This window comes from Augochlora pura, chromosome 5 (genome assembly GCF_028453695.1).
Source record: "Augochlora pura isolate Apur16 chromosome 5, APUR_v2.2.1, whole genome shotgun sequence".
NCBI classification, from domain to species: domain Eukaryota; kingdom Metazoa; phylum Arthropoda; class Insecta; order Hymenoptera; family Halictidae; genus Augochlora; species Augochlora pura.
In genome coordinates this window covers 13,375,924-13,401,755 of record NC_135776.1, presented here as the reverse complement: position 1 = coordinate 13,401,755, position 25,832 = coordinate 13,375,924, and the positions used below count along the sequence as shown (strand labels likewise).

Sequence of the window (25,832 nt, the reverse complement as noted above, 5' to 3'; positions counted from 1 at the left end):
GAGCTTAAAATCATAATCTAGTTTCCTTTGTTTATCGAATACAAAAGAAACTGTTAATCGAGTAAAAATTGCATTACACGGGGAAAATGGCGTATCGTGTAACCATGCAAAATTCGATATTAGTCGGTTATACAAGTTTAGAGTAAACTTAGATTAAACTCCAATTTCAACTTTTAGAATGATATTGCAGCTAGATTTCGAAGCAACGTTCAAACAAAGTTATTCGAGCTCTCATTATCAATTTGGTTAAAGCTGTTAGCCTGCTGATGTAGCAATCACTTCTCGCATAAATCTTAGATAGCCAGTCGATACTCTTTACAACAGACTTCCCCTGTATCGTATTTCACTTCTAACGATACATTTTCTAATGCAATTTAATCCTTCATTTTTGCTTCGCTCTATAGAAAACTACTAATTTATGAATTTATTCCAATAAAAATTGTTCCTTGGAGTATTTGGTATTACCAAAGCGTATTACTTGTAACGTAAGAAATATTTTTAGATTTGTGTAATGGATTATTCACTTGTAGCTTAAAAATGTTCCGGTTGCCACGAGAATCTGTGTCAAAATAGTTTCCATGCCTTGCTGAACAAATTCCAAATAAAAGCAATACAATAATCGATAGGAGCGAAATTGATAGGCGTAGTTCTACAGTGGCCCAGTTATCGAAAATCTTTGCCGCGATACAGTAAAGTGATAAATGGCGCAAGATTAGCAGAAAGAACCGGTAATTTCATTTTCCACCGCAAAATAGTACGAAACGAACGTGGACTGAATGGAATTCTTTGTTTCGATAGTTTCGAGATCGTATTGGTCGATTTTGTTACAGTTTCTAATTCATTTCTTTATAAATTGTATTTAGGTGACTAATATACTTTCTATTTTTCAATCTGCACAAATCTAATTAAACGGTAACAGGTCAGGATTTCTAATTTATTTTCCATAACGTAAGAGAGCTAAAACCATACTCTTATTGAAGTTTAACTACAGATATTCATAATTTAATCCAGTAAAAAAGCAGTAATCAAAAATAAATTTTTAATTACAAATGATCTTTACAGAACTCCTGTATTTGGTAAATGTTTAAAATAATATTATGTTCGACCCAACGAAAGGCGTGCCACAAACATTTCAGTTACATGTTATTAAATTATAAATTTAATAAAATTTTTATTATTATTTTTACAAATCTAATTAAATAGGAACAGATCAGGATTTCTAATTTAATTTCCATAACGTATGGTAGATAAAACTATACTCCTATTTAAGTTTAACTACAGATATTCATAATTTAATCCAGTAAAAAAGCAGTAATCAAAAATAAATTTTTAATTACAAATAATCTTTACAGAACTCCTGTATTTCGTAAATATTTAAAATAATGTTACGTTCGACCCAAAGAGAAGCGTGCCACAAAAATTTCAGTCACATATTATTAAATTAAAAATTTAATAAAATTTTCATTATTTTTAAAAATAATTTAATAAATTATTCAGCAGTATCAAATATAATGTTGAAAGAAAGGTTGGGATGCTTTTCAATTAAAGTCTACTTCTGTGAGAAACCTCCAAAGCGCTGCTGCCAACGTTGGCAGTAATTTTCGTATTCGTTTGCAGCGCGCTCGATAAAACCACTTGCATTTTGACATCTCCATTTCAACGGCGACAACTTCATACGACTTGACAGCGAAAGCGAAAACCATTTGGGCGAGTCGGTCGAACAAACTGTGCGTTTCGCGAAAGAACGGCCCGCGCGGGTTAAAACAGCCCTTAAAATCGGCGAGAGGGAAGGGTTGAAGCGCCGAGATCGGCAACAATATCAGCCTGCGAGCGAATAAAAAACAAACCGCTCGGAACTGATCGTCCAAGAATAAATCGGTTCCTTTTTCTGTTGCAGATCGCAAGAGCGCCGCGAGTACAGGAAAAAGCTGGTCGACGACCAGGGGTTCCGAAATTCTCTAAACCAATGGAACACGAAGACTGGACAGGCGAATTAACGATCGATTAATGTGTTCTATGACGCCTGCTTAATAGCCCGTGATCGAACTGTGCGATGCACGCGAACAACTGCACGATTTCCCGCAGAGCTTAATTTAAATGGACAGCCAGGAAGAGTCCATTCGTTCGTTTTAATTCGCGGCTGTGTGTAAGTGATAGTTGGGCGAGTTCTCTCGCGCCGGCAGAGAGAGAGAGAGAGAGAGAGAGGGGAGAGAGATACGAGAGATAGAGAGCGTGTCGCGCGTACTTTAATATTTTCCGAGCGAGTTTGGGGCGTCGTCGAGCGGCCGGTTCCGTTGGGATCGGTGTTCGTGGAGGAACGATCATCGGTTCCGCGCCGAAAAAGCCGCGCGCCGGAAAGTCGTGCAGAGGGATTTCGGATTGGCGATTAACCTCGGGCAGAGGCGAACCCCGACCGGTGACCGGCTAGGAATTATGAGCGGACCGATTGCCGATCGACGGATGCAGTGAAAGAGAGTAGGCGAGCTCGCGTCTCTCGCGTGCGAGGAAGCCGAAGCCCCGGGAGGCCGGTTCTCAGCGATATTAAAACTCCGGGGGATCGAAATTACGGGCGGCACCGGTAAAACCGTACAAATGGATTCGACGAATCGATAATGCACAATTGTAAATCCTGGCCCGAAGCGAGCCGCGTGTCTGATGAATAATACAATTCCTCCGGTCGCGTTGGATCCTCGCCTCTTCGGTCACCCAGGGAAAAGCTCCGGATAGAATCGTGGAATCCTTATCGACAGGCGCCGCGACGCGACGCGTCCCCGGACCCTTCCTAGACGTTATTCGAGCGTGTTCCGACGTGCAGGTTCGCGCGCTGGCCCGTGTGTCCTCTAACAACATTTAAAGAGTCTCGCTGCTGGTGATTACGCGGCGGCGGCGTCGACGGCGGATCGCACTCCTCCCTGCGGCCGACTAAGAAACCGGCGGAGCAAGCCGGCCGAAGCCGATCGAACGGAATCAGCGTGTCGGTGCCCGATTGAATTGCAAAGTCTCGATTAGTTATGGTTCCGGGCCGAAGTTTGCGTACGGTGCGAAGATAAACTGGGGAACAGCATGACAGTGATGTGGGTGGATGTGGATCCTCGTTTCACGGTTTACTTCGATCTCTCCGAGTAACTGATAAAGAGGTCGAAGCGCGGAACGCTCGTTCACGCTCGTTCACGCTCCCGCGCGAGAAGAGGAATCGACACCAAGAATTTCTGGAGACCAAGCGAGCGACAGCATGAGGGAGCATCCGGGAAGATGGCTGTGCGTCGCCCTGTCGTTGATCACGTTTCTTTCCCATCAAACCGGTGAGTTTGCATTCCCTTTTCACCGAGATCCTCGTTTCGTTTGCAGTAAAATGTTACAGCGTCTTCGATCCGCGAATACCAATTTACAATGAAAGCTCCGGTTCTACAAGCGGCTTTCCTTGGACCATATTATAGCAACGTCGCCCATGGAGAAACCATGGGAACGCTGTTTCTCGAACGGACTTTGTACGAGTCCGTTCAATTCGGTCGTATAATTGCATTCGGTTAATCTTTTTTCCATAAAATAACGCGTACCTCGAATGTACGTATTATTATTAAGTATTATTTAATATTGTCGGCAAATATTGGCAAGTTTATACATATTAACAATGTCTGTTCGACTGAACTTTATCTATTGAAACCTCTTAAATGGACGACCGACTGTTTCCCAGAGAAATAGAAAAATAATAGTCGGTCACATGTGTCATTTAAAAATCAATTTATCCATGGAAAATACACATTATGATGTACGAAGAGGTGGCAATGATGTTGGATAACTCGAGAAAAGAAAAGAAATTTCTTTACAATATTTGGAAAAGAATTGTTAACCCTCTGCTCTGAATTGACGACTCAAAGACGGCACTAAAAATTGTTGTACTATTTTTTAAAAGAATTTTTACATTATTCAAGTAGACTAAAACAATCGTCATTGTTTTCGAATTGAATTATCTTCGGGTGCAAAGGGCTAAATTATATATTGTAATAATTCTTTGCTGATTAAAAATCTGTCATCTTTAATCAGATTTTGGATAGAAGTCTTAGCGGATAGTGCCCCTCTTCCGAAGATCGTTTTTGGAATTCCAATTAAAAGAGAACTGAAACTCTTCCAGAATTTATGTAGAATTTTCAGCTGGAAGTTAAGTCGGAAATGGTAGAAATTTAAATTGCAAGAGACTATGCAGCTGGCAAGAATGTATTCCTTTCCTAAACTTTGTTTTCGCTTCTTTACGTACTTAACACCGTCACTCGTGTTGCCAACAGTCGTTATAGTCACAGTATTTTACTTATGCCAACAGGTTCGCCTAAAAAAGTACAATAGTTTTGGATTTATCGTCTCTGCTATTTTTAATTATTAACCTCTTAGGCACGGCTGGATTTGGCGCGAATGAAACTTTTCATAACTAAATTACCATATATATATTTATTCTTTTCTTAATGTATTGGACATATACACTTTCACTTTAATCGTTTACTTTAATAATGAATAATACAATTGCGTAAAGCGCGAAACATCCGCGAAAGCCACTATAATGGCGCGCCGTGCCCAAGAGGTTAAGCAAACAATAAATATAATAAAACTCCTGAACAATCGGAAATATTCTAATTTAAAATACGATCGGGTTGAGCTATTAAATCTCGTAAAGCGAAAATAACTTGCGATTCCCTTGGAAAATTAGCACTTCCCCGAGATTTACATTCGACCGGTCTGCTCGCGAGCTTTCGTGCTTTTAAAGACCGTTCCGTTCCAACGCCGGACGTGTCAAATTTATTTGAGAAATTCAGAGCGGGGCGATGCATTGACAGATAAGAAACTCCGAGTGCTTTTGCAATAATGGAAAAACAGAGCCATTCCAGCGAGGCGTTCTTGAGAGTGTTTAATCGCTATCGCGTTCTAGTTGATTTCCATACAATGAATGGATTCATGAATAAAGGAGATCCGAGGAGATCTCCATTGAAGGCAGCCTGCCAGCAATTCCAACGAAACGAAACCGCTATCGACGTATGGAAGAATTTATAATTCCCGCGGTGCGGTTCAACTCTATGAAATCGTGGTAGCAATAAATAGAATACGCCGAACGAAATATTATTATCCCCGAAACCAATAACCGACCTGTCGTAGATTACTGAACTTCTGACCGCATCTATCTTCGTTGCCGTTATCGTCTTTGTCGTTGCCGCGCAACTATAACATCCGCAAAGAAATGATTTTTCAGGCAATAATAACCTTTCCACGCGATGCGAGAAATAAAGCTTCGACGCATTGTGTTTTTAGAATACTAAATCTGAAATTATTAATTCGTTGTTTTCTTGTACGCTTAATTGCAATTTTACGAAAGACAGATATACATATAAAGTCGGATGATTAGTAGCAGACGAATGTTAACCCCTTGGACTATAATAACGAGTCAGACTCGTGATAAAGATTTCATGCACGATCTACTAAATATGAATTTTACTAATCTATTTCAAATCGAAACCAAATTTCATTCTTCTGTTATCAAAGTACAGAATCGAAAATAAATTGTTGTAATTTAGTCTCAGCGAGCTCCGTACACATGAGTTATTAATGAAATACACATGTGTCTATAAATCAACTATTTAATATAAACGTTTAAAGAAAGAAATATACAGCACAATTAACCCTTTGCAATCGAAGCCATTTTAACTTTAAATCTGAAATCATTTTTCTGATGTACATATTTACATTTTAAATAATGATGTGCCTTTTATATATATACCAAATTAACTCTTGTGATTCATACCAACACTTTCATTTTTAACAATTTTACTAAAATTATACATAGTTGCTATAAATATCATTTTATTAGGCAACAGAACAATTTTAGTGGTGACTCAGAGTCACCACTCGAGTGCAAAGGGTTAAGAGACGCGTTCGCACCACATGGCCGAATATCCGCAACAGACCGGGCACACCCAACGGACTCAACAAGAGAAGATCACAGACAAACGTACCCACCACGTGCACTGGCAAAACACGATCGCACATTGATTCTTCAATTATATTGATAATAAATGCTAATTAACACAGCACGAAAGGAATCATAGCGCAAGGGGTTAATTAGAGCAGCTATGAAATAAATCGTAGCACAATGGGCTAATGCAAACTGTAAAAAGGAACAGAAACAGGTCTCCATTGTCAGCAGCGATATCAGAAGAAGATATGGCAGGCCACAGGACCAGTTCCTTCTTCTTTCAATTTCGAAAACACGAAACTGACGTTCGCCGTGGTTGCGCAAGAAACAGTTCCCAAGCTTTTCTTTGGGCTACCCTGTATACACGGCAGCGTTGCAGGACGAGTTAAAAAGTTTACCGCGACTGTCACAGTTTTGTTTCCAGTGGTGAAAATTGAATGAAACCAATTCTACGCTGATGCCTGACATATTTCCTTCGCTGCGTCCATGTACGCGGTGCTATCTAAAACTTCCGGGAATTGGAATGCTCCGCTCAAACCGGATCCAACACAGCCAAACGTCGCGAGATACCGCGACACTTGCGAGGGGGTCAAAGTAATACAGTGGCGTAAATCATATTTTTCTCATTATTAAAACAAAGTGTTGTTCCATATTAAGATTAGCATCGCTTACTGTCAACATTTATTTTTGAGATTATTTACAATATATAGTTGTACTCAATAGTATAATATTATTAGGTCTACCAGAAAGTTCTGTTAGATAATCGAGTTTTAATAAGTATGCATAATATGTTCATTTGAGACATATATTTTTTATAAATTTTATTTACTTTTTATCACGCTAGAGATCATAGGTAACGAAATTAAATTATATAATAAATATTCTTAAATGTATGAAAAATTTATTATATTCTTTCACTTCGCAGACAGAACTTTCCGGTAGACCTAATATATAATATAATAATATTAAATATATAGAACATGAACTCAAAATTTTCGAAACTGTGACTACTATTATTACTACTAAAAATAACTATAATCAGAGGGGTGAATGGCGAGAAGAAATGGCGCAAATATTAGTGTGTATGAAATAAAATAGTATAAGTAAAAATAGTATAACCATTGTCAATTAAATATTCTATTAGTATCGTTAAAAATTATATAGATATCTGAAATGCAACAGTTCACCCTGTACATACATTCTTCCTATGAATTATTGCTTAGGACGTCATAGTACGGCGCGAGAGGCCGTCCATTTGATCTATATTATTTTGTAACATCGCGTCGGTATTGTCTTTCGATCTCGTAGACCTGCTAAAGTGACCGACGCGAATGAATAACAAATTTGCATGAGACGGTGCCCGGAATTTTGGCAAGTCAGAAGCGGGAACATAAAATGTTGAAGGAATCTGTCAATACGAGCGCGGACCTACGGGTCGCGCAGACGTTTCAATAGTAGGGAAACGTCATTTCATGGTGAAGAGCATTGTGGACAATCAGCCTCTACGAAACTGTAGAATGGAAATACTGAAAAATTAAGAGCAAATTATTCAGGGTGTTGGCACTGTTATCATTGGACTATGAATCTCTGTGCAATGGAAAAATTGTTCGAGTCAATTTTGTTGGATTTCAGGCAATGGAAACTAAGGAAAGCTTCCTTTAGAAAACAAATATTTAATGCTGAAGTTGCGAAGCACTGAAAGTAACTATTTCGGGGTGCTCCGTTATAAATAACAAGCATATGTTGCAGCAATTGTTATTACAGTATTTGTCCGGTGAACAAACTTATTAAACGAATTCTCTATAGGAGTGAGTGGGGTAAGTTACGAACATCTTAGCATGAAGCAAATAAAACGAATATCGTGGGTGAACTGTTCAATAACAAACTAGAATGATTAATATCATTATAAATATTCGATTGTTGTTATTATAGTCCGGATTACAATAGTTTGAGTCTACTTGAAAATTATTTCGCCTGAGCAGATAGCTAGAATCTCAGTGTGCGTCACGAAAGGTGGCAGGAAGCTTTACCGACCGAGCTGATTCGGAATGTCACGCATGCGTCCATCGTCGCGGAGCAATTTTTGGATATCTGCGAATATGTCAATCATCCCCTATACCGCCGCGGTTCTGGGCCAAGCTCAATGCGTTGCCTGCTACTTCCGAAAATAAAGTTGAACCTTAAGGGGTGACGTTTCGACGCTGCTCCACGGATCCAAATCAAACTGCAGTACGTCATGAAGACACTGACAGAAAATCACTTCCGTGTATTTCCGATCACGCAAATCCTCGCGGATTCAGTGAATTAATGTTCGATGAGACGGCCCCGACGACGACGAAGCAGAACTGACGTTTGAGGAAACAATTACGTTTCAGGCGAATCCATGCGATATAGGTTACCGCGAACGTGTTAATGCGAAACGAGTAGTAAAATACATTAGAGCAACTGTTACACGATTACCGAAATCTAACGAGAAGATAAGAAAATATAAAAATAGAAGTATATAAATATATTTCTATAAAAATAGAAATATATAAATACATTTCTAAAAAATAGAAGTATATAAATACATTTCTATAAAAATAGAAATATATAAATACATTTCTATAAAAATAGAAATATATAAATACATTTCTATAAAAATAAAAATATATAAATACATTTCTATTTTTCATTATTTCTAATATGAAGTGATAAAAATATCGAATGCTTTAATATACAATTAAAAATATTCTTTCAAACTTTGTGTATGTATGTACCAGAATTACAGGACAAGACTTCCAGCTCCTTTGGTAAAAAATCGATACACTCCGATAATGTAGATAAATAGTACACATGTTTATAGAGAGTGAATTGCATCCGAGCAAAAGGAATTTTTAGTGGGGAATCATCTACGGCAGATTCGACTAAATGAAACTCGCTCGATCTCGTGACGCTCGTTCATGAATAAGAATGCTGGTACGCGATCCTTTTCGAGATGCCGAAGAAAGGTATACTGCCAATAATTCTGACACAACGGCGTGCCGTTATCGACATCCGTAAGAATTTATAATTCCGACAATGATGTCCCCGTTGGTATGCGTGAAACGACACCGGACGAGGGCGCTTTAAACATCCATTTACAAACGACGATTCGCTCGGATGCGTCAATAACTGGGAGATTGAAAATGCTTGCCGACGCTGGCGAGAAATTCCGGCCACGAGAGAAACGAGAAAAAAATCGAACAATAACAAACAATTCGATAACCTTGCGACGCAGATGGAATCGTTTTCCACTTATCGATTGGTCGAGAGTAATCCTTTCGCAAATACTACGATACGTATCGAAGCACAGCTTTCTTTAACGTGGTCTTTAGTGATCTGTTTTTCGTCTGCTCCTCTCTTTGGCCATTTGATATTTTAACTAAAACTTGATATATTATATACGTAATAAAATGTAAGTAGTATACTATATCGGTGTTATATTATTATTATATTATATTAACAATTAATATATATAATATATAATTAAAAACTGCTCATAATATATCAAATTTTACTGAAAGTACCAAATGGCCAGACTTATGTATTTATACATGTGTGTATATGCTTGTTATAAAATAGTAGTTGAAATAAAAATAATGCTCGTGGCTAACTCTCTCTCTCTCTCTCTTTCTCTCTCTCTCTCTCCTTTGAATAACTCTCACGCGTCACTAGGATTCCATCACGTGCATATATGTATATGTATTCGCACACGATAGCTCGGTTATCCTTATAGCTAAAAAAACCAGAACATACAGTATCCCCCTCCCCCCTGCCCCAGTACTGTGTCGCAGTCTTTCACTGTCAACTGATTGCCGTAGAAATCTGACAAATTTATGACACGCGAGCAATATTTTTAGATATTGGCATTGGTACACAGTATCGTCAGTTTTCAATCATCTCACCGAGGTCAACAAAAAACCAGAAAGAAATTATGAGATAACTAAATACACTTCTGCCGATCATGTCGCTTGAAAATGTGACCCAGACTGCACTAAATATAAGTTTAATAAACTGTGGCATTGAAATCGACTTCAGTACTATTATTATTGTTGTGATACATTATCCATTCTAGCATTATATTGTAGTTAGAGTAATTATAATAATAGTAGAAATAATACTTTTTTATTTTATGTCTACTATGCCTTTCGGAAGAACCTTCTTGTAAATTTAAGTAAAGGGAACCGGTTTAAGTAATAAACAATTCCCAACAAATTTGTCGGATATATGTCAGAGTATGTTGATACGTATTTAGACAGGTGTGGACGGACGTCCGCAGCAAATTGCGGAGCGTGCAGTGGATTTTCGTCCGTTATTTTGAACGTTCTAAAGCTGTCGTCGCTTGGTTTCGCGACATGATCGCATAAAATTGCATTTATGGTTAATACATGAAGCGAGGAAATGAAACGATGACGTTTCGCGTGTCGGAATCATGAAATATTCGACAAAGACGCGGGACCCTGGATTTAGCTGTTATCGATCAGGTCTTGTTCCGTTCTCGCGAGGGGGAGGGGGGAAGCATCGTTTCACTAGTTCTATCGCGGTGTTACGAAATCGTGCCGCGTTGAAAAACTCGAAACACAATTAACCGGGCTCCCTAATTAACACGTTATTCTGCTTCTCGCGGAGCTGTTAGCTTACGGAGAATAAACGTCGCCAGAATTAGCAGAACAAATTTTTCCCATCTCCCCGGTCTACCCCTCGAGTTCTCGAGGCTCCCAGCCATCAGCTTCAATACAAGCTACTGCGGCCTGGATCAGAAGACGAGGTGTCTGGAAATTCCATGGAGGCAAACTTTTATAGCGGCATCACTGAAAATTGCATTTTTAAGCGGAAACTCATTTACTAGTAATCCGCTGCGCTGAAACCCCGTTTCCGACTTAAGAACCCAGTGTTTTCACGCGTGTTTCTCTGTTCCTGGTGACTTTTCGCCGACGCACAGTTCACACGAAATATTCGGTCAGCCTTCCGAGTGAAATAATTATTTAAAATGCGACCAAACGACTTAGACTTCTTTGAGATGATTTTAGAAAGACTGCTTTACCGGATAATGTACTAAGAGAATTTTTGCAACGATTGCGATTAGGTTCGAATGACTAAAGAAAAGAAGTGTATGATGTTTTTTAAATTCTCTATCTGAGCTCTTTGTTAATGTTTGAACTATGATCTAATATATATTAATAAAATATATGTTACCATATATTTATTTCTGTATAGTACTGAGATATATATCTCAGTATATATATACTAATTTTACTAAAGATAATTTTAGCATTTTATTTTCACTTTTATGTCCTTTTAGCGCGAACGTTGCAAGTGCGAACAAACAAATTGCTAATTTCACGCAGATAAATGTGGGATGCATCGACATGAAAAGTCACCGCGTTGCTGAATTCGCGGAGAATCGGCGAAAGTAATAGTTATCACCTACAACGGCGCTGCCAGGATAGATGAACAGTTTTTTTTTTTTTTTTAAAAACCTCGCTGTTAAAGTAATTTTGACCCGGAAATTGATGGCCCAATTTTTTACTTCAATATATTCCGTGCGGCGTGAAGGGAAAAAGTTTTAAGGGAACCATGTGTCATGAACCGAACATTTTTGCACCATTCCGTGACTTTTACATTGCGTTTGTTTTTCGGTTTTTGTCGGAATCATCGTTATCTCTCTCGGTTTTAATCTGGACGGCTGGAAATGCGTGCACGGTATTGTGAAGTTTTTAATGAATCGAAGTTTAATTGCGTTAAAGTAATCCAATATTGTTACGAAAGTATTCTCGTTTTCTCATTGTAGAAGATAAACGAGATTTATTTCGATTTATTTTAAGGTGATTGAGCAACAGTTATTGCTAAAAGTATTCTAGTATACTAGTATATAGTGCACGCAACTGGTATATACATTAACTTAATTTTATAACTTGTCGTTATACTTATATGGCGTAAAAATTCAATATTTGGTTGTATTGTTTCAATTCTGTAAGTAGCCTTGTATACTAAATCGAAAGTGTGCTTTAATATAATTTAACGTTATACATTATACTTTATACTTTTTATACTTTACATTCCATACTTCATTCCTTATATGTAAATTTTATATACTTTAACACTAATTTCTACAAGATTGGATTTATTCAGACTTTCTGCCATTTGTATTATAATTTATGCTTCAGTCGTGATATCCATTTAATAATTTCGTATGTAAAAGTCTTTATAATGTAAAAAATTCTATAAGAAAAAGAGTGAAATCTTGGTAAGCTTATTAGTTAGCACTTTAACAACCGCTCACACAGCATGTGTGTGATAGCCGGAACAACCGTTACCGACCGCTCACACAACATGTGTGTGATGCTGACGCCGAAGGTTGTTGACCAGTACCACACTCTTTGTGTGATAATTTATGAATGTAAACAAGTGTGGATATTGCTATTGGCTTCATATTTCATTGTCACGTCTTTGATTATAGGTAATTATCGCCTATTTTTAATTTTTGATTAAATTTTGTTGTTTTTTGTTTTATGTTAACTTTTTCGTGAATTTAATAAAGTTCTTTAAAATTAATTCTTCAAAAATACTGCCGGCCCCTGGCGACGTTTGATCGCGTAGACGTGCGGTCGTTAAAGTGTTAATATACCGTAAAGGATTCTGTCTTTCAATGTCCATTTATTTAAATACATGTCGTGGAAGTGAAAGTTGTACTAGTGTCCGAATACTTTTGGTAGCAACAGACGCCTCGAATTGAATTGTTTAAATAATATTGTGATATTTCTCAGTATCTCGAAAGATATTAAAAGAAATGGAACATTGTCATAGAAGTTTTGCAGGAAGAAAGTTTGGTTTATCATCGATGCGCGATAGCACTTCACACGTTCACGTTCTATCAAACAATGTACTTAAACTTCGTATTCTCGAAGCATAGCGTGCAGCGCTAACGATGTTACGATAATTTGTCGACAAATTGATACGTAGCGAATAGTGAAATTGCTGAAAATGAATTATACCGTACAATTATCGCTGTTGATTGCAGGTTAGAACACTATATAATAGGAAAACACACTGACCAAGCTGGAACGTGTAATGGCAAACTTTCCAATTCGATTTCCCCGTGAAGATAATTGCCGATACATTTTCAAACTACTTTTTCGTGAACAATTCACTCGAATAAATCTGTTCAAACTATAGTAGCTTGTTCGAATATGCGACGAACTAGTTTATAAATGAAATGTTATATATTCCTCCCTGTTATAAAGGAAAGTTTAAACGATCGATTCTACTCTAAGAAAGAGAAAACGTGACTAGATTGTGCTAACAAGGATTGAATAAAATCTGAGAAAATCACAGAAACGAATATGAAGAAATCAAAGGAGAAGGAACGCCCTAAAGAGAATTCTAGAAAAAGACTATATCACAACAAAGTGTCACGAGCTCCCCGAACAACTCGATTTCCTAAATTCGATCAGCGTCGCTCGCGAGCTTGCGCCGCCGCGAGTGTGTGTCCGAAGAACCATAAATAATCAAATTATTCGGATAGATCCATGGTAATACGATACTTCGATCTTGATACTTCGGGGAGAGTTGTCCCAGAATTGTACACACAGGCGGACGTGTTACACGTTTGCGGAATGTGGTTGATTGTTAGACGAGAACCCAATTTGCCAAACTCAAGTTCGTCGTTAGGAATGGGGGGAGCGTACCGCAAGGACGTTGCGGCGTTCTATTGAAGTTGTAGCAGCTGATGTTATTATGCCGTGTTCGGGTAGCTACGGGGGCGGATATTGTGGATTTAGAACATACCACATTTCAACTCCATCGGAGAATGTCAAAATTAAACCCCGAATCATTGGTACGTTATTAAATCCCGCGCGCTGCCGGAGCCGCCTCGGCTTTATTTCCATTCGATTATTGCAACAAGTGGCTTATTAAGTAATTCGATTGTGCCTCGCGCATATTTGTGTTGTCGCGGATCGCGAATTGCCGGCGCAGTATTTCTGAATACAAATGCGCCGGTTCCTACGGTGCACGGATGCGTCTTGACACGCTAGAATACCCAAACGCTAAAGGAAAACGGTACATTAGTGATCGACATACATGCTAACTTCATGGTTCGTGCAATTATTAGTGCTCCTTTCAACCTTGACACATTTTTTAACACATCTGCTGACATTATACGATTCCTACGCCGAGATCAGAGATTGGTTGTACAGTCCCGGAGAAAATGATAGGACGTTTGATATTTTTGAATCTTTCGCATAACGTAGTAAACTATATACGTAAATTGTACACACCCTATATATTGGAAGTGCCCTCTAAAGTAAGCATAATAACTTCTTACGTGTGTACACTCCCAAAGAAAAAGATAGCACACGTGCGCTATCTTTAATTTCTCGCGTTATAATTATGGTACAGGAAATGTGACAATGATACAGAAAGACTAACTTTTACTAATATGTAAACACTGTCTATATTGGAATTTCTACGTGATATTCTTTTAGGAGGGTTGGAAATACACAAATAGACACAGAGGAAATGAGAGCACAATCAAGGTTTATTTTGATTTTCTTCCATATGTAGCGAGGTTTAAGGAAGGTAAAGTGGTCAGTCGGTGTTCAGTGTTTCTTGATATTGGTATGTGTTGCATTTCGTGATGGACCGTGGTAAAAGATTATCTGACAGTCACATAAACGCAATTCTTATTGTAAGAAAACGGAAAGTAACGATTACAGAAATTGCGAGAGAAATTGGTCGAAGTAGAAAAGATGTGGATAACTACGGCAAAAGAAAAAGCATTGGAAGGCTAGCAACGCTATCGCACCGTGACACGACAGTGATTTCGTGCTGCATCTAATTCTTGTGTTACTGCAAGAGAAATTGCTTGCAAAGCTGATGCACAAACTAATATTCAAAATGTTCGACGTGTGTTGCAAATGAGTAATATTATGAACCGATCAAGAATAAAAGCCAAGCCACGATTAGCAAAGAAGCATAAGGAAGCACGCCTCGAATTTGCAAAGAAACATATACACTGGAGGAAAACCTGGACTAATATAATCTTTACAGATGAAAAACGGTTTTATTTGAATGGTCTAGATAGTAGTGCATACTATTATCATGACATTCGAAAAGGACAATTAACAAGAATTAGATGACAAATGAAAGGAGATGTAATAATTATCTGGGGCGGCATAGGGCACAAAGAAAAAACGGATATTATTTTTATACAAGGAAAAATGAATAGTGCAAGTTATTTAAGATTAATGAAAAACCAAATTGATAGGTATGCACAATGCATTGCAGGTCTAAAATTTGTGTTCCAGCAAGATAATGCTGCCGCACAAACGGCAAAAATTATTCATGAATATTTTTCAAAAGTGATAATTCCTGTTTCGGAATGGCCGGCGTGCTCCCCGAACTTAAATCATTGAGAATTGTTGGGGATTATTGTCAAGAGTTGTCTACGCAGTAGGTGGACAATTTGAAAATTTAAATGACTTAAAAATCAGTATTAAAGAGGAATGGAAAAATTGATCACAATCTTCAATTAAAGTACTGTATAAATCCTTACTAAAAAGAATGATAGAAGTAATTGAGAACCACGGACGTTCCACACATTATCAAAAACAGGTACAGTCATATCATTTTCATATTTGTGTATTTTAAATTTACATAATATGGAATATTTTTCAGATGTGCTATCATTTTGTTTGTATTCATTTGGGTATTTATATTTTTACGACGAGAATTCGTTGAAGAAAAGTCAATAAACGTTATGTTTATATATTAGTAGAAGGTGGTCTGTCTGTATCATTGGCACAATTTCCTGTACCATAATTATAACACGAGAAATTAACCCTTTCGCGCCAAGCGCCGCATATATGTGGCATCCAAATTATAGTATTTATTAAGTATTTTTATAATTTTGTAGGTCCTTTCATATTAAAAATGTAGACATACTTGTTACATTAACGCAATGATTGTTTTATTCAGCACAGTTATTTAAAACTAAGAAAAACGTATATACAGAAATCACACGCAATGTGCATATTTCTGGCGCGAGCTTTCGTTCAATGACAGTACTTCGGCGGACGACACTGCCGTAGTGGAAGGGTTAATATAGCACGCGTGTGCTATCTTTTTCTTTGGGAGTGCATATTATACAAGAACGAAGCTAGAGGAAATAATATGAACATGAGCTGATCTGCCACTGTTCATTTACATATTTTGCATTAATGTGTCCTCTGTCAGTCGTTTCTCACCATTGACTAGATGCGAGCTTGTTAATCTGTCATTTAGTTACAGTATTGGTGCAGTTAATTGTTAAAACAACGCAAAATGTGTCGCGGGAAACAATTGAACAGAAGTGAAATCGATTTTTATTGCTTCTTACTGCGGTCTTTTAAAAAATCCGAAAATCTGCGGAAAAAAGAAAACACAGGGAACACCTCGTGTAACAATAGAACGTCACAGACGGGCTATACTACGCGTTGCTTCAAATTATAAAGGTACCGCAAGACAAATCGCTGAGGAAGCTGGAGTTCCAGTTAACGTTCCGACTGTACGACGCGTTCTACTACTGTTGGGGCGTCACGACGTCGTCAGTAATAACGACAAATTGTGACGTTATATGTGTGGACTGTATTAAAAGTAGGACCGGAATTTAGTGGCGAAAGAACTTATATATTTAGCCTTGTACTATTTACACCTTTCCTTTGGAAGTCTGAGATCCTCGAATTCAATTCCAACTCTGACGTTCTAAAAAATGTTGTCTCTCGAGGTAAACTGCTACCCCTCTCACGCATTTCTAATACTCGCCGATTGGTTTTCCACGATTTTAACAATAACCAACCAGCGAGTCTATTCCGAGAAGGCACCCTTCCCCTGCGCCTTGGCGCATCCTTTTGGGCAGTTGCTGGTATATGGAAAGTGGGGGCGACAGCGATATTTTAACAAAGATTTTTAACGGGAAATTCCTTCAGGTGTAATTACGGCTGGTCACCGTTGTAAAGTAACATGGGAATTACCTTTCGGAACTTTCCTTTTTTATGACACGTCTTGGCTATTGAGCCTGAGAGAAGCAAAATCCTAAAACTAGCAATAAAGTATGCGTTCTCTCGGCAGGAAAATTATTTGAAATCTAAATTGCCTACCAGCCGTTGGCGAAAAATCCTAAACTCAAAAATAGCCGGCCAAGTACGTCCGTGTCATAAAGAATATTAGTGCTGGGCACGAACAACAACAAAGTGGTCGTATTGAACGAAAAAAATTGAAAAGAAGACCTTGTTTAAGTAAGCAACATCAGGAAGCCCGTTGAAAGTTTGCTCGAGATCATGTTCTATTGAAAAAAAAAGTGAAGGACTGTGATTTTTGGCGATGAACAAAAGTTTAATTTGTACGGCCCTGATGGCTGGTGTTACTATTTTCATGACCTAAGAAAAGAAGAACAATTTTTGAGTCGTCGAAAAGTAGGCGAAGGTAGTGTTATGATAAGGGCCGGATTTGGCTATCATGGAAAAATTGATACGAACTTTTTATCGGGCCGTATAAACAGTCAGAAGTATATAGACTTAGTGAAAGATCAGTTAAGCAAGCACGCGATTCGTATTGCAGGCAATAATTATATTTTCCAGGAAGATAATGCTGCAATACACACTGCAAAGACAATTAAAACATTTCTCACTTCCAAAAATGTGACAGTCTTGGATTGGCCAGGTGAGCTCGCCCGCTCTCGATATTATTGAAGATATTTGGCCATACTTGTCTAGAAGTGTATATGGAAATGGAAGCAATACAAAGATGTGAGAGAATTAAAAGACAGTATTATTAAAAATTGGAGTCATTTAAAACAAAAATGTATCAAAAACTAGTATAAGTCTATTACTTGATTCTAATAAACTTGTATAAGTTTATTAGATGATGTACAACAAAAAGATGACCTCACTAAATATTAATCTAGCGATCAATAAAATATTTTGTTATAACAATTGCTTCCGTTTAGTAATATCCTATCACTTTGTCCGTTTAAAGTCAGCACATTTCTACATTATTTTCTTTAACTCGTTTCGTGCATGAGATACAAGCTCAAGGTTTATTATGCCTATCTCTGAGAACATATCTAATACATAAGGTATATAAAATGTACTCACATTTTATTATATTTTGCGAAACATTCGAAAATGACAAACGTCCTACCAATTTGTCCGACACTGTACCTATTTATGGAAAAACAATTGAACGCATTCTCATAACTGGACAATTCTTTGCGTGTCTTAAATTATCAGAATTATATATTTTATTTCACATTTCAGATTATCAAATATAATATAAAGAACGTGAAATAAAATATATTATTTTGGTAATTTAAAACATAAAATAATAGCATGCTAGAAAAGCTGTTTTAAGTGCGTGGCTGCAGGACTCTACAATTTCAATTATTTCCCCTTGAGAGAGTTCGTCGAAGCAAGCATGGTGTAGTCAAAGAGACAAAAGACCTATCGTTGCAATGATAAAACATAACGCGTGCCCGGTTTATTCAATCTTTTAACATTCTTCTTTAAACTTAAATAAATCCGACTTAGATATAGCCTCACTTCGCTATCATTTTGTTCCGTTATAGAAATACAGTTCTATTTCATTTCTATATGTCCGCGATGGTATTTCACAAGTTTGTATAAAATGAAACCAAAGAAATCCATTATCAAGAATTTTGGCCACGGTTTCAGAATTTGGGACCATTGCGCGGCGGTCTCAGAAATCCACAAATTTTTCGGCGTATTCTACGGTGCGTCGATCGCCACTGATAACGATATTGCTAGGACGATTTCCAGACATAGTCCGTGGACAATTGCCAGCCATACTATAGGTCTGAAGAGGCCAATCGCCCAAATGACTTTCGCAAAAACGGCATCGAAGCGTTCCGACTGCGTCGCCGGATCGGATACGTTCCCACAACATATCCGTTCGATTTTTCGCAGGTATTTGCCATTCTTTCCGAAAGTGGATTGTTATCATTGCGTTTGAGCAACGAGTCGTAGACGCGGATGCGATCGAACAAATTTTTCTTAGCTTGAATATGCGCCGATCAAATATCGTATCGTGGCGAATGGTCTTCAATACACGATTGCCGATATTTCACGTATTTCCGTGATATCTCGAGCTGTTTGCCCGTCGTCTTTGACGGAAAAATTACCATCGCGAAAATTCGCGAGCTGAATTTGCCATATTTGGTAATATAATGGGTTGTTCGACGTTGAATCGATCACATTTCGACGTACTTCTCAGCGCCTTTGCGCAAAACACGACGAAATAGCGTGTGATTTTATAGAAATGGAAACAATGTCGCCTGTTTTCGTCGCTATTGACATTTAGATATTTATTTCTGGAACTAGTTTATTTATTAATATTTAAAAAAAATTATTTGATGAAGACAGTAATATTGTGGCAATTTTCTGCTATCCTGCAAATATAAATATAAAATACGAATATAATATAATATATATTATCGTCTACACAATATGAAATATTAAATTAAATCCAAAGACTTGCATTTTTAACGTAATCGGAAAAGGTATTAAAAAAGCTCTTACTTATATTAACTCAATATAAAATAAATTCATGAGTTTTATCATGTGTCTCGTGTTGCCTATATACGCGAGAATTAACATTGTTCAAATTACCGAAATGGAACGTAATCGTTCACGGCGCTATCTACCGTTTCAAGGAATTAATTTCACATATCAGAAAAAGTAGCTTCACTTGCTGGCGTGGACACTAATTCGCTGTATTTTACTGGTTTGATCAGGAACAGATCTCGCTTTCTACTCTCCAGGTCGAGAGCAGACCTCATTCATTCTGTTCGGTCAAGGACAGGACCCATTCGATTCGCGTTATCAAAAACTACTTCCGTTCTATTTATCTAACTACCCTTCATTATGCCTTTCCAGTCGCGGCGCGGCAGACCGCTTTATTCCACTTGCTCCGCCGTAGTTATACTCGGATTTCCTACTAGCACGGTAAATCTCAATCCCTGGCAATCGTTCACCACTCTTCTCTCGTCAAAATTATTTTCTTTAGTTTATCTCGACACAAATAATACAGTATTTTATACCATTTATTATATATTATATATAATGTTATCTGTGACATAGATATTGGGTTGGCAACTAAGTAATTGCGGATTCAAAATAAGAAGGAAAATTCAATTCTTTTGCTTGAAAATATAAGTTTATTCAATTAGACAAATCAATTTTGACACTCTCTTTCTTTCAAGGCTTCATTTTAATATACTGTATATAATATAAAAATCCTGCTCGCGATGCTTGCCTTTTTGTAAATAATGTAATAAAATATGTCTGAAACGCGCGCACCTTGCCCTTCCATCTTCGAACTGTAATAAAAATGATACTAAATAATTGATCGGTAGAATTTTCTTACTAAATTAAAGGTGGAAATTCAAACAGCAAGAAAACAATATAGATCAGGTGCTTTAATTCCGCCTTTTTGGAAATTATACAATAAAATATGTCTAAAATGCGCGTCTTGTCCTTCCATCTAAAAACAGTGATAAAAACGAAGCTAAATAACTAATCGATAGAATTTACTTACTCAATTGAAGATGAAAGTAAAGGGAGTAATGAATGAAAGTAAGTTGAACACGTTGACAAAACAAAAGAATGAACTAAGACCATCTATTAACAAAATCCGCAATCACTTAATTGCCAACCCAATATATATAATTACTATGTTAATAAAATCAATAATAATATAGTATAATAAAACAATATACATAATATTATATTATATAATAATTATGTATATTATATGAAATATCAACTATATATTAAATATATATAATATATTATAAAAACATTTTCGTCTACTCGAATCCGTCTAATTTGAACTACTTATTAATTAACTATTCATTGAAAGTTGGCAGCATTTACTTCTCCGTATATTTGTCCATCCTGTAGTTAAAAATGCCACATGCAACATTTCGTAATATCGATAATCTTAATAAAGGCGCAGAGAAGATACACGAAGCGAGCATAGCTACTAATCCTGGTGCGCATAATTTCATTTTAGCCATGACAAATTTACGCGAAAAATAAACCGAGTTTCTTGAAACGGAAGTAAGAGAAGCGTGCTAAAACAAGGGATTTCATTGTACCGGCTCGGCTTTCTTTTCAATGAAGATACAACTTCACTTGGTTTTACTACACGTCCAGCCACATTCCGTGTATTTTTTATAGCGTAGATTTCATTTGAGTATCGTGGCCCAGGCACGCGAGCATGGTATGACCACGCATTGTGCCCTGTACCTGTTAAAGTAAATTTAAAGTGCCGGGGTGTCTCCATTCCGAACATGGGAACAAAAATTAAATGCGCGAGTAAGCATTTTACAAATGTTCCTTCCAACAAATGGGAAGATATTCTTGCCTTTTTACGTTCTACCGACAATTCAACCGTTAAACGTACGAGCAACGTTCTACCGTTCTACCAATGAATAGAAAAATTATTTTCGACAGGTTGCAACGCAGAAATGAAAATGGCCGAGTACCTTGATCATTAACAACAGCTTAAAATAATACTTAAAGTTTAAGTTTGTATTTAAAATTACAATAAACAACAGTAAATTTGATTTATAAATTTATTTCCTTTCGTTTCACTGTGTATCGCATATTCGGTGCGCTAATTCCTGGCAGGTGCTAATTTCAGTTCGGTAAAACCTTTTTCCGAAGTTAGTAATCGGCGAAGTTAGTAAATACAGCTTACTATGACCTCAATTAGTAGACACAGTTAACAACAAGCACAATTAGTAAACGCAGCCTGCGTAAACAAATTAGACAAATATTGCTCACGTATTCAGCTACCTCCAATGAAAATTCGTTCGGTTGTTAATTCGCATTTTTAATAGATCTTTGTTGTTAATTTGGCTCGATACACGCGATGCAATGTAAAACTAAAAATAATGTGGTATGGCAGAATTAATAGCAAGATGGACTTTGTATACTATTTATACAAGTATGCAGATATGAATAAAGATATCTAGCTGTTAAAAAAAATATAAATGTGATCAAAATGTTGTCGTTTATTATTGTCTTTTTAAGCATTGGATCTGGTATTGATGAATCGAAGTATAGATTCAAATCGTATCTCGAAATTATATTCCACTTCGCGTGTTATTTTCGAGATCATTAATTTAATAAAATGCATATATTGAACGTAACAGATGTTTGATGCCTTGATAATAATAATAATAATTACATGCTATCATTGATTAAAAGGGTATGAATTTTGCAGACAGACCAGAAAATTCCCAAAGACGTCAGCATTGTGCTTCAGTAATCTGTTAATAAAATATGATATTTACTACAATATATATTATAATCTATTATATAAAAATAAGTCGGGTTTTCCTTCCTGACGCTATAACTCCAGAACGCACGAACCGATTTCCACGGTTTTGCATTCGTTGGAAAGGTCTCGGGCTCCGTGAGGTTTATAGCAACCAAAATTCTGGAAAAATTTCAACAGAAAAGCAGGAAAACAGGGAAAATCATTTTTCACATACAGTGCCATCTCTGATACATAGCATGTACTACAAACCAATATGGTTTATAAAACAAAAAAAATAACTTTTCTTCATCTTTTAATCCCCAAACGAAATGTTACAAAAAACGAAGCCATCTGGTGGCGAAACGGAGTTCGCCAGGTTTGCTAGTATATGATAATTATTATAATATATAATATTGTTGCGAAGGCTTCGGCCTCGCCTCGCCGGTGAACACATTCTTCAATAACTTTAATAACACTGTTAACACAATAAAACCCTTTTTAGGAATACCTGTACAATATTCAATATCTGGAAGTATTATTTTGGCGCGTGTTCTCGCTTCAATGGCTGGAGGGAATCTGTCGTCTTCCTTCTTGTTAAAAAACCTCGTTGACCGGATACCACAATATCGATCCGACGGCCAACTTCTCTCGATCTCCGCAATCAACAGCTTCCATCGTAACAATATTTAATACAATATCAGTACAATATTTAAATATCTCATTCGAATTTTATTTGGTATTACTACCTTCGAAAGTTAAAATTCCGAACATAATTTGATAACGGTATTACTAATCAGTTCATCGTGCAATTAACTTTCAGAAATATATCACTTGCTGCAAAGTCATGTCTCTGAAGTATATAAGTGGTTGAATAGGATCGGCTAGTAAATGGCACTCAGCCGTACAGGAGTAGGATATACGTATGTACAATGAAATAGACGAAGGTATAGAACGTAAACTATTGCTGTTGGGCTTATCAAAGTGATTCACGTGAATGCCCGATGGAATTATGCAAATGATCCGTAAAATTATTGTACCCTTCGGGCATCGGCAGACAGTAGCGTTACTGAACTTTCTCCTAAAATTGATGGAACGCTTTTGTGCCGTGGACTTGATAGTATCAACGCGGAAGGACGCAGATAACGCGTCTCTATGATCTCGCGAAACCGTATCTGCAGCGACAATTATGCTCCATAACCTAACGACGTGTCAATGAACTTATAATACAGAGCTTTTCAAAAGAAACTTCTCATAACTTTCTTTTCCAATTATTTCTTCTCAATTTAGTATAGTAATATTTTGTTACAATAATTGTATATCATGATATCTAAATAATTTATTCGAATAAAGAAGTTGAAATTATTCCAATAAGTACACGGAATAATTGATTAAGTATAACCAATAATTTGTAAAAAGCTTTGCTTTAAATAATTATTTAATCCGTTGGAACAACGATTTTCGACAAATATTTATTCGAATAAATATTTAATAAATGTTTATTATGTAATAACGTCCAGCTCTAAGTTATTCAAGTAATTACTTCTTCCGAGCAGTGTTTTCGAGAAAGAGATGAACCATCGTCGCATATTGGCGAATTTTTGTTTGCAGATTACTCGGATAGCGCGAGCTCGCAGCTAAATCAGTTTCCAGGAGAGAAAAAGAATTACACGATCATCCAAAAGAGCAATGGAGCTGAGAAATCGGTATAACGGTTTCCCAGGCACGTCCAAAGTTATTAACTTGGTCTTTCTCGTTACGAAGAGCGAGCGCGATCGGAATCGCTTAGATGTTTCGATTCACTCCTCCCCCTCGAGCCCTGAGAAAATCTTAGACTGGCTTTATTAACGTCTCGAAAAGTTCATATACCCTATTCGTGGTGAATAACAATTTTCTTAATAAGATCTCGTCGCCGAGGTAACACAATTTAATCATTTCTCAACTGGAAGTCGTAATGTTAAACAAGTTGATTGAAATATACGTGCTGCAGATTATTGCAAATTATTTTTATTGACGTTTAAGCATTCGAGTACATTTAGACACGGAATTTGTTATTCCTTTTAAGAAATTATCGCTATTGGAAATTTTCTAATCGCAGCAACTGTATTTTTCATGTCGTATTCGTGGTGATTATTTAACATTTTCGTTTTAAACTGGTTTCGTACCAAAACGATAACACGTTTTTAATCTTAGCAAATTTTATTTCCCATTAATGTCGACCGTAACTTCCGGAAACATAAAATCTAAGGTATCCGCTTCAATTAGATGATTTTATTCGTTATATAAATTTCATTTGTCGCGAGCGGTAAATTTTCTAAAGTGGATCCGTATATTGCTCGATAGGTAATAAAGTAATTCGTTGGAGAAAATTAGGTCATGGGAGGAATGTATTAAAATAGGTAAAATATATCGATACTGTATTAAAATAGGGAATTGTAATATTAATAATGATTATTGGGCTTCATCCAATAAACTCGAGATTTTATTAATCGTTACGAGATGTAATTCTAATTCGAATATCTCTCCACTAACCGTAATTAACAATTCGTCTTGTATCAAATAAGTGCCGTGTGCCCGCAAGATTTAACACGTTCATCGCCGACAATTAGACAATAAAATCCCCACATAATTAAAGCAATTTAATTAATTAAAATAAAACTAAAAAGTTCACATTTATCATAGGGGATGACATTGGAATTCTTTCGCATTCAAAAAATCATAGTCGAATTTATTTTGCTCGAATATATTGCAATAAAAATAAATTTTCAAAATTGGTCAGAAATTAATGTCACCCAGATATGGGTGACGCGGCGACGAACGTGTTAAAGATCAATGAATACAGAAACCTGATTTATTATTTAAATCAGATTTCTGTAACAAATTAATTTATTATTTAAATTAATAATGCAAAACTGTGGAGTAAAACAAGGAGGAAAATTGCAAAGAAGGAAAAACGGTGAATTTAGTTCGCGTCGGATAATACAATTGCAAGAAAAGATTGTTTTCCTCGCCCGGTGGAAAATTAGGAATGTAAAATTGAAATGTGAGGTTTCCTTTGAACGCGTTCTTTCCACTCGGTCTGAGGAGTCAGACCGAGGATCGCTGAGAATCCGAATCTTATGTAACGACGTCCCTGTTTGCGCGACTGTTAATAACGTGTCCGATAAAGTTGCAGGAACCATCGTCGTTCTCGTCCCCCCGTAAACCGTAGAGATTCAATTCTCCCGGGGTACGAGTATAAACGGCTATTGGAATTATCTGGAATTGGATACCAGCTACCAAAAATTTATCTACATTGTCGAATCGTTCGCGAAGATTTGTCTTGTTTACGTACTATTAAATAACAACTTCTTGGTCCACGTTTTCTTTTTGGATCGAAAGTCTGCCTTCTTTTCTCGGGCTGAACTTTTTCTTCCTTTAGATCGTAAGAATCGTCGTTGCGAGGAAAACATTTGTAACTCACGGGGGATGATCCCCAACCCCGAAATGTTAAAATTCTAAAACTGGAGATACGTACAACACGTGTAGATATGTT

At 36.9% G+C, this 25,832-nt stretch overlaps 1 protein-coding gene across 1 annotated transcript in view; it reads left to right on the top strand.

Annotated features, from left to right (window-relative positions):
- The first annotated feature begins 2,695 nt into the window (after window positions 1–2,695).
- LOC144469856 (opioid-binding protein/cell adhesion molecule homolog) overlaps window positions 2,696–25,832 on the top strand; it is a 209,735-nt gene continuing 186,598 nt past the window's right edge. Inside the window, exon 1 of the mRNA XM_078180541.1 lies at window positions 2,696–3,302. Coding sequence (XP_078036667.1) covers window positions 3,233–3,302 — 70 coding nt within the window. The 5' untranslated portion in view covers window positions 2,696–3,232. The remainder of the gene's footprint in view (window positions 3,303–25,832) is intronic.